The sequence below is a fragment of the Macrobrachium rosenbergii genome, chromosome 59 (assembly GCF_040412425.1).
Source record: "Macrobrachium rosenbergii isolate ZJJX-2024 chromosome 59, ASM4041242v1, whole genome shotgun sequence".
Lineage (NCBI taxonomy): Eukaryota > Metazoa > Arthropoda > Malacostraca > Decapoda > Palaemonidae > Macrobrachium > Macrobrachium rosenbergii.
In genome coordinates, this window is record NC_089799.1 from 35568811 (window position 1) to 35579613 (window position 10803).

Below are 10803 nucleotides of genomic sequence, written 5' to 3' on the forward strand. Positions count from 1 at the left end.
ACACAAGAATTCACCTTAATATTTCCTAATAACCAAGAGAGATTTTGTAGAGATCTCCAATTTCTCAGGATTTTTATCAAAATTCTCATTTTCTTCATAATGACTATAGGGCTTTTATATATATATATATATATATATATATATATATATATATATATATATATATATATATATATATATATATATAAATATATATATATATATATATATATATATATATATATATATATAAACGAGGACTAACAGAAATTACTACTTTCTAAATTAACTCAATACAACAGAATTAAGGTATTTGCAAAATCTCCAAGACGTAACCAAAAGTTCACTCTCACTCTGAATCAGAGGAAGACGACGACGATGACGATGACGATGACGATGACGAACTTGACGACGACTGCTTGTGTTCTTTTTTATGCTTGTGCTTCTTGGCTTTCTTTCCGTGATGGGAGTGATGACCTTCGTGATGAACGTGATGACCATGGTGAGCGTCATGTCCATAGTGATGGTGATGCCCTTCGTGATGAGGGTGATGCCCACCATGATGGTGGCTTCCTTGGTGAGCATGGTGATCGCTTGGATGTGGATAATGACCCCCGGTATGAGCGGAATGCCCTCCGTAAGGAGGCATAGGTTGGGGAGTCCTTGGATAGGTGAATGCGGTGGGCCCACTTGGAGGAACTCCCCCGGGAGGAGGAGGGATTGGCGTTCCAGGCATTCCGTGGGGATATGGAAAACCTGGTAAGCCCCCAGGGTGGGGAAGTGGAGCAACAGGGTGAGTGGGTGCGGATGGATAGATTTGTGGTTGCTGTGGATAATGGGGTTGTCCAGCAGGTTTTGAAGGATCGCCAATAATTAAAGCCTCAACACTGGGTAGTCCTCTCATTTCTGCTATGAAGGCCCTGCAAGTGCACCAACAGCATAACAAAGTGATAAAGGATTTAATCATTATTTAATCATTATTCTAAAATACATGTGGCAAAAGCTTTTCCTAATAAGAGATAAAAGATTACAGAATATTTCAAGAAAAATGATTTAGTGAACAGTGTTTTAGACCAATGTCATTTAAAAAAAAAGGGTTCCCAATACCATATCTCTAACATACAATAAATTTAATCATTACACTGCAATAGAAAAATAACTTGAAAGTCGATGTCTAATCAGATGGTCAGACAGCCTGTTGATAAACTTTTGATATAATTTACACCCGTAATTTTTGTCTGATAAATTTTCGAAGTTTTTTTCATAATTTTTAATTATATTTCACATTGTTGATGACTTATATGAATTTAGTGCTCCAGCTCATTTAATTCATGCAGAGATATTTTTCATAATAATAATGAATATATGTTCTCTTATAACAGCTGCTTCAGTGGCATTAATTTTATATTTTTACATTTCCAGTCTTATTATTTCTTTCTGTTGGGCATAGTCTGACAAGCATTTACGATTTACTCAGTGTAACTTCTTTTGTGCGTCCATGGGGTAAGGACGTTATTAGGATGATTATTTGGACGTTATTAGGATGATTATTAGGATGATTGTTTGGTCCTTAGGATGCGGTCGTTGATGTCATAGAAGAGAGCGATCACGGTTTTGTTGATTCCATCCTATTGAGCAGGACATGCTATCATTTTGGAAAAGTTTTGTCGTTGTCATTCCCTTATAGGTGTTTGGGTATTCATATACCTGGCATGTCAATTAGGAGACAACGGTAGCTGTCCTTTTTATCCAGGTATGACTGTACTGACTGTCCCATTTATCCAGCTATTACTGTACTGACTGTCCCTTTTATCCAGTTATTACTGTAGTGGCTACCCCATTCATCCAGTTATTACTGATGTTACTGTCCAATTTATCCAGACATTAATGTGGTGACTGTCCCTTTTATAAAGTTATTACTCTGCTGACTTTCCCATTTATCCAGGTATTACTGTGGAGGCTGTCCCATTTACCCTTTCATTACTATGCTGACTGTCCCATTTATCCAGGTATCACTGTTCTGACTGTCCCTTTTATCCAAGTAATACTGTGTTGGCTGTCCCTTTTATCCGCTCATTACTGTGGTGACTGTCCCTTTTATCTAGGCATTACTGCAGTGACTGTCCCATTTATCCAGTTATTACTGTGCTTCCTGACCCATTTATCTAGGCATTACTGTACTGTCTGTCCCGTTTATCCAGGTATTACTGTACTGACGACCCCCTTTTATCCAGGGTTACTATTACTGTGTTGATCCAAGAATTACTGTCCCCATTTATCCAGGTATTACTATGGTGACTGTCCATTTTATCCACGTATTACAGTGGTGACTATCTATTTTATCCAGGTATTACTGTGGTGACTGTCCCTTTTATCCAGGTATTACTGTGGTGACTGTCCCATTTACCCAAATATTACTGTGGTGACTGTCCCTTTTATCCAGGTATTACTGTGCTGACTGTCCCTTTTATCCAGGTATTGCTGTGGTGACTGTCCCATTTATCCAGGTATTACTGTGGTGACTGTCCCATTTATCCATGTATTACTGTGGTGACTGTCCCTTTTATCCAGGTATTACTGTGGTGACTGTCCCTTTTATGCAGGTATTGCTGTGGTGACTGTCCCTTTTATCCATGTATTACTGTGGTGATTGTCCCTTTTATCCAGGCATTACTGTGGTGATTGTCCCTTTTATGCAGGTATTACTGTGGTGACTGTCCCTTTTATCCAGGTATTACTGTGGTGACTGTCCCTTTTATGCAGGTGTTACTGTGTTGACTGTCCCTTTTATCCAGGCATTACTGTGGTGATTGTCCCTTTTATCCAGGTACTACTGTGCTGACTGTCCCTTTTATGCAGGTATTACTGTGCTGACTGTCCCTTTTATGCAGGTGTTACTGTGCTGACTGTCCCCTTTATCCAGGCATTACTGTGGTGACTGTCCATTTTATCCAGGTATTACTGTGGTGACTGTCCCATTTATCCAGGTATTACTGTGGTGACTGTCCCTTTTATCCAGGTATTACTGTGGTGACTGTTCCTTTTATGCAGGCTGTGTTGACTGTCCCTTTATCCAGGTATTACTGTGGTGATTGTCCATTTTATCCAGGTACTACTGTGGTGACTGTCCCTTTACTGTGTTGACATCCAGGTATTACTGTGCTGACTGTCCATGAATTACTGTGGTGACTGTTTATCCAGGTGTTACTGTGCTGACTGTCCATTTTATCCATGTATTACTGTATTACTGTGCTGACTGTCCCTTTTATCCATGTATTACTGTGCTGACTGTCCCTTTTATGCAGGTGTTACTGTGCTGACTGTCCCTTTTATGCAGGTATTACTGTGCTGACTATCCCTTTTATCCAGGTATTACTGTGCTGACTGTCCCTTTTATCCAGGTATTACTGTGCTGACTGTCCCTTTTATCCAGGTATTACTGTGGTGACTGTCCCTTTTATGCAGGTGTTACTGTGTTGACTGTCCCTTTTATCCAGGTATTACTGTGGTGACTGTCCCTTTTATCCAGGTATTACTGTGGTGACTGTCCCTTTTATGCAGGTATTACTGTGTTGACTGTCCCTTTTATCCAGGTATTACTGTGTTGACTGTCCCTTTTATGCAGGTATTACTGTGTTAACTGTCCCTTTTATGCAGGTATTACTGTGGTGACTGTCCCTTTTATCCAGGTATTACTGTGTTGACTGTCCCTTTTATGCAGGTATTACTGTGTTGACTGTCCCTTTTATGCAGGTATTACTGTGGTGACTGTCCCTTTTATGCAGGTATTACTGTGTTGACTGTCCCTTTTATCCAGGTATTACTGTGTTGACTGTCCCTTTATGCAGGTATTACTGTGTGGCTGACCCTGTCCAGGTATTACTGTGTTGACTTTTTATGCAGGTATTACTGTGGTGACTGTCCCGTTTATGCAGGTATTACTGTGCTGACTGTCCCTTTATCCAGGTATTACTGTGTTGACTGTCCCTTTTATCGAGGTATTACTGCGGTGACTGTCCCTTTTATGCAGGTATTACTGTTTTGACTGTCCCTTTTATGCCAGTATTACTGTGTTGACTGTCCCATTTATCCAGGTATTACTGTGTTGACTGTCCATTTTACGCAGGTATTACTGTGTTGACTGTCCCTTTTATGCAGGTATTACTGTGTTGACTGTCCCTTTTATGCAGGTATTACTGTGGTGACTGTCCCTTTTATGCAGGTATTACTGTGGTGACTGTCCCTTTTATCCAGGTATTACTGTGTTGACTGTCCCTTTTATCCAGGTATTACTGCGCTGACTGTCCCTTTTATCCAGGTATATTACTGTGTTGACTGTCCCTTTTATGCAGGTATTACTGTGCTGACTGTCCCTTTTATCCAGGTATTACTGTGTTGACTGTCCCTTTTATGCAGGTATTACTGTGTTGACTGTCCCTTTTATGCAGGTATTACTGTGTTGACTGTCCATTTTATGCAGGTATTACTGTGTTGACTGTCCCTTTTATGCAGGTATTACTGCGCTGACTGTCCCTTTTATGCAGGTATTACTGTGTTGACTGTCCCTTTTATGCCAGTATTACTGTGTTGACTGTCCCATTTATCCAGGTATTACTGTGTTGACTGTCCCTTTTATGCAGGTATTACTGTGATGACTGTCCCTTTTATGCAGGTATTACTGTGGTGACTGTCCCTTTTATGCAGGTATTACTGTGGTGACTGTCCCTTTTATCCAGGTATTACTGTGTTGATTGTCCCTTTTATCCAGATATTACTGCGCTGACTGTCCCTTTTATCCAGGTATATTACTGTGTTGACTGTCCCTTGTATCCAGGTATTACTCTGCTGACTGTCCCTTTTATCCAGGTATTACTGTGTTGACTGTCCATTTTATGCAGGTATTACTGTGTTGACTGTCCCTTTTATGCAGGTATTACTGTGTTGACTGTCCCTTTTATGCAGGTATTACTGTGTTGACTGTCCCTTTTATCCAGGTATTACTGTGGTGACTGTCCCATTCATCCAGATATTACTATGCTGACTGTCCCCTTTATCCAGGTATTACTGCGCTGACTGTCCCTTTTATCCAGGTATTACTGTGTTCACTGTCCCTTTTATGCAGGTATTGCTGTGTTGACTGTCTCTTTTATCCAGGTATTACTGTGGTGACTGTCCCATTCATCCAGATATTAATGTGCTGACTGTCCCTTTTATCCAGGTATTACTGTGCTGACTGTCCCCTTTATCCAGGTATTACTGTGCTGACTGTCCCTTTTAGCCAGGTATTACTGTGCTGATTGTCCCATTTATCCAGATACTACTGTGGTGACTGTCACGTTTAACCCCGCTAAACATAAACACCCACCCCCAACTTAACTGCAACACCTCCACTAAACCCAAGCACACTCCCCCCTAAACCCTAAACACACCCTCTACTAAACCTTAACACACCCCCTGCTAAACCTAAACGCCTCCCCACTAAACATAAAACACACACCCCCACTAAACCTATACACACCCCCCACTAAACATAAACACAAACACTGATACAGAATTATTAATCACAGGAAAGAAAAGCATTTTCAGTAATATATTTCTGATATCGAGTACATGAAATGAATTACGATAAACCCGTAGAGTTTATTTACCGCATAAGTTACAAAGGGAAGGGGGAAGGGGGAAGGTGGCATGGATTTGAAACCTTCCCCATTACCTAAGTCGGTCTAATGATGGCAACATGCTAAATTTTCTCTAGATCGGTCAAGAGGTTACCACATAAGTTACAAAGGGAAGGGGGAAGGGGAAGGGGAATGGGGGAAGGGGAAGGTGAGGGTGTATGGATTTAAAACTTAACCTGTTATCTAAGCTGGGTCAAATGATGGCCACGTGCCAAATTTTGTCTAGATCAGTCAAGCAGTTACCACATAAGTTACAAAGGGAATGGGGAAGAGGATGGAGGAAGGGGAAGGGGAAGGGGCTGGTTTGAAACCTACTATATTATCTAAGTTGGGGTCAAATGATACCCATGTGCCAAATTTTGTCTAGATCGGTCAACCGGTGAGGATTTCTATAGCATACAAACATTCACTTTTGTATGTAAGAAGGAGATTGCCCGATGACAATCTCAGATGCACTACACATTTTAAAATTAAAATATACACTGAATGTAATATAAATCCAATATCCCCTAGCAATGAATTATGAAATAATATTGGGGTATATTTTTTTAGGTATAGTAACCATAAATGAAGAGATTATGTGCACTGCCCATAGGACCAAAGTTGACTAGGAGATTGCATCCTTCAGAAAAAACACTAATTTGAGGTCTCAAGCTAACAGCCACCGTTTGCAGAAGATCCTCCAGGCTGCAGCTTTGTAACCTTTGCAAAGAAATCCATCTTACAGCAAAATGAAACAATACAATCAGCAGTAATGACTGACAAAACAATGTGACGTCACTAACCACATTTCGCCCCATTACAAAACCTCAAGAACCACTTTATTAATCCATTATTACCTCAGCCACAGCAACGATCATGCCATTGTTTGTGAAAATGACAAAACATTTACCCATGAGTCTGTGTTTCCTGCATTCACTGAAATTTTACACATTAAAAAATTTAATAAACAAAATGGTTCCTTACCCTACGTAAGCAGTTGCAACAGACAGGGAACAAGTTTAAAAAAAAATGGAAGAATTGAAAAGTTAAAATACAAAATTACTCCCACTGAGTCAACTACTAGTTTAATGAAACGTGTTTAAAGGGTGGTCTCCTGCCATAGATCAATAATAGCAGTAGCTATGGATTTTCTTGGGAGAGATTGCCGTAGTTAATAGTTGGTTTATGTAGGGGAGAAAAATTTGTTTTTGCAGTCTAAATACAAATGTTTTTCATAGAGAAAGATGTGGAATAGTCAGTAGGAGAATGGAACATAGCCTTGTGGAAGGATGTGCTAAAACAGGCTTAATTATTAGGAATATGTAGTTTTAAAAGACTATGCATATGTATATTTGACAAAGAGAAATGCAAGATCTTGTTTTAGTTCAAGTCAGATGGAAAAATATGCTGATGAATTTAATGGTAAAATGAGTGGCTAGAATAGTATATGGTCATTATCTGGCTGAAGTAAATATGAATAGAAAAAATTACTTATTCTAAGAAAGAGTTCAGCCTGTGGCATGATTATATTCAGTGGTAATGTTTGTGACATACATATCTTTTTTCTACCCTTACAGTCTTCCTCAGGGAAATCTCTCTTTCTTAAAATTTTCAATCTTATTTTCAGCGAGTTTATTTAAAGCTCCGTTACCATCCTCATTTATAAATAGATACTTCTGTGTTTCAGACATCTATGTCTCTTCCACCTCAGCCTCCTCAGATTTGCTCTAATTCCCATAAACCATGTCTTATTATGTTAATGCAAGTCTGCATAGGATCTCTCGGGGGTGCACAAAGTGAAAGACCATCTATCTGGTATATATCTGGTTTAACGTTCAACTCTGAATCCCTTCATTTCCTTCAAGTTTCCATCCCTTTCCTGTTTTATAAAGATGACTTCAAACACATAAGTTTCTAGATTGAACGCCTCTCCAACATTCTCATCGTTATTGTAGATCAGGTTTTAAAAATTCACAGGTAGTTTCTGGAAGCCGCAAGCTCAACTGGTTGCTTCAGTATTTACCCCAATCACCTCCAAAATGTGTAGTTATCTCGTTTCTCCATTATTATTTTTATATTTTCATCAGTCAACTGCTCTTTTTTATGAAGTTAAAAAAAGGTATATCTTAGTTTAACTAGACCACTAAGCTGATAAACAGCTCTCCTAGGGCTGAAGTATGTTAGTCATCATTTATAGGGCGAAAACCGCCACCTCGTTTTTTTTTTTTTCTTTTATACGCAAATTGGTCCGCTTGAATTAGCCTTGCCTGACTCAGCTGTTATACCATAACAAAAGTGAGAATAATCGTTATATTCAATATAAAAGGTAGAAACAGCTCAACAGGTGATTATGAAGAAACGAGCTCAAAAGTCTTTTTAACAACAAAGGCTTCAAGTTTATCCATTCATTGGCTTACATTTGTTAAGTCAGTATAATATTTCATTATACAGTACATTCAGCGGGTTATATTGTTGCAATACAAAAGCATTCTTACCCAATCACAATACACCTCATGATTAAAATGAGTAAGTGAAGGTATTTGACATATGCCCTCTTCTGACGATATATTTATGCTGTTTAATTCTACTTTAGTCCTCTTTTTGATGTCATGTTTGCTCTGTAACTCCATTTAAGAGTTTTATTTATTGTGCTCGGAAAATGGTGTTTCCTTCTTTATTTCATTCACTTGGCCTTTCTTCTCTTATTTCATTCATATAGCCTCTCTCTCTCTCTCTCTCTCTCTCTCTCTCTCTATATATATATATATATATATATATATATATATATATATATATATATATATATATATATATATATATATATATATATATATATATATATATATATATATATATATATATATATATATATATATATATATATATATATATATATATATATATATATATATATATATATATATATATATATATATATATATATATATATATATATATATATATATATATATATATATATATATATATATATATATATATATATATATATATATATATATATATATATATATATATATATATATATATATATATATATATATATATATATATATTTATATATATATATATATATATATATATATATAATATATATATATATATATATATATATATATATATATATATATATATATATATATATATATATATATATATATATATACACACACACACACACGCCGAGGACAGCATAGAATATAGAGAGCTTTCGGAAATCACGTGCCCGGTTTCCGTGCATATGAAAGGCAGTGAAGTGAGTATTGACTAACCTGTTGGTATAGATCACATCCGTTTTGACTTCAATATGACACACGCAGCAATGGAATGCTTTTCCCACCGGAATAGGAGGTTCCTGTGGCTGTACATTTTGCAAAGGTAATCCTAAAAGGCTCAGGATACAAGCGGCACAAATACTGTGGCGACATGGCATTTCTTTTGGGGTATGGGCGGCTTCGTCATACCACATGTGGCATGATGGGCACAGTAAATGTTGCTGTAAAGAATTAAAACATATTAGAATGTTACAAAGCAGAATTATGATATGCCCAATTCCAAGATAACAATCTGATATTATATTTTAATGGAGGAAAAGTGTAAGACAATATTAACTACGGAAAAGATGTTTAAAAAATCCGATGAATTGAAGAAAGAGGTGCATGCATGCACAGAGAATCAACAATAAAAAGATACAACGGCAGATTGAAAGGAAATAATAAAGATAGGTAGATTTTTATTTCGGCTGTTCAGTAACTAGAAATATATGTTCCATACCATTAGATGCTAACTCGTTAGCGTAAAAAGACATTTATATGTCATTCGAAGCTTTTGCTAACCGGCTTTGAAAGCTATAAAACTAGTCATGCAAAATGTAATTTAATTCCATAAAAAACATCACTTGATACGGCCGATAAAATCTTATGAAGGCAAGAAATTTTACTTCCTGTAACTATCGAAATATTTTTTTTTTTTTTATCATTCGTGTTTTAGAAACTGATATCGGGATGTTTTCTTAATGTCATCGTTATTGTGAAATGACCCTTTGAAATATATTCCGACATCATTCTATTAGATTTTATTTGCCGAAATGACCTTACATTGCATAAATACTGCCGTGGTAATCGGATGCAGAATAATTCTTTTTCTATAGCTGATTGATTGCCGTACGAGAAATCGTGTATCTATAAAATGTTTACTTTAAAGCCAATACTAAAAAAGGAACAGATTTTTGGTATACTTTCTCGATTGCATACTTATGCAGTATGAATAAGCTAGATAGAACGATTTTCTTTAGTGTTAAAATCATATGAAGCTTCCAGTGGTCTCTATATTATATAGACGCACTCAGGAATGGAAAAAAAGAATTAGGTTTCAGCCTTAAAAAATATTTTATTTATATATAAATTAGAAAAATTAGTATATAACGGAAGAAAACCAGTTAACCCTACGCGATTTCCTATATATAAGTAAATGAGTACAATAACCTCAATAAAGGGTTAAACCTTTCGAGAATAAACTGTATTTCTAGATTGCCCACATAGGCAATAATACTACGCATGCTATCCCTACTACGACATGTCAACGGTAAAATTCAGCATACCTTGAATCACTCACTTCAAGGTGGAATCAAGTAACTAAGAACATATGCAGATGTCGGTATATTTTGTACTCGCTGCACCCATTAGTACTAATCACAGCTCGTCCCTCCAAGTAAATTTTAAATGTTCACTACTGCTGAGATCATACAGGATGGTCTCTAATGTGCAGATATACATACCCTATTACCCTTGACATTTACCAATGTATATACGGACAGTTTCTCCAAAAATAAATAAAGATTCTCACCTGTGCTGAAGTTTGGCTCATCGTTGTGCGGAAACAGAAAGTGGCGTACAATAACGCTTGTGATTTCACCTTTTGTATTCTCTTATGTGACTCATTTCGTGAGGTGACGGTTAAAAGCTATTGGATTTCATCTTGATAACAGAATGTAATCTAATCTCACATGCCTTTCCCTTCTCTTTCTTATCAATGTAACCTCAAACGACACAGAGTCTCTGTGCTCTTAGAGCTCATGTTGATTTGGAAGCTGTGAATTACTTGATATGAACCGCAACTTTCTTTTTATATCTTTTTACTCACATAC

At 36.8% G+C, this 10803-nt stretch overlaps 1 protein-coding gene across 1 annotated transcript; it reads right to left on the reverse strand.

Annotated features, from left to right (window-relative positions):
• Nucleotides 1–242: 242 nt before the first annotated feature.
• On the reverse strand, nt 243–10658 carry LOC136837501 (splicing factor 3B subunit 4-like). The gene is made up of 3 exons (XM_067102307.1): nt 10503–10658; nt 8930–9153; nt 243–899 (listed from the first exon to the last, which is right to left on the reverse strand). Exons 1-3 carry the CDS (start codon nt 10521–10523, stop codon nt 329–331), a joined length of 816 nt encoding a protein of 271 aa, XP_066958408.1. The 5' UTR covers nt 10524–10658; the 3' UTR covers nt 243–328.
• Nucleotides 10659–10803: the final 145 nt, after the last annotated feature.

Excerpts from the sequence above, each read along its gene's own strand:
- LOC136837501 (XM_067102307.1), bottom strand. The coding sequence starts at position 10,523 with ATGAGCCAAACTTCAGCACAG. Across the intron at positions 9,154-10,502 it reads TGAGCCAAACTTCAGCACAG|CAACATTTACTGTGCCCATC; the intron begins GTGAGAATCTTT and ends AATTCTTTACAG. Across the intron at positions 900-8,929 it reads GATGTGATCTATACCAACAG|GGCCTTCATAGCAGAAATGA; the intron begins GTTAGTCAATAC and ends GTGCACTTGCAG.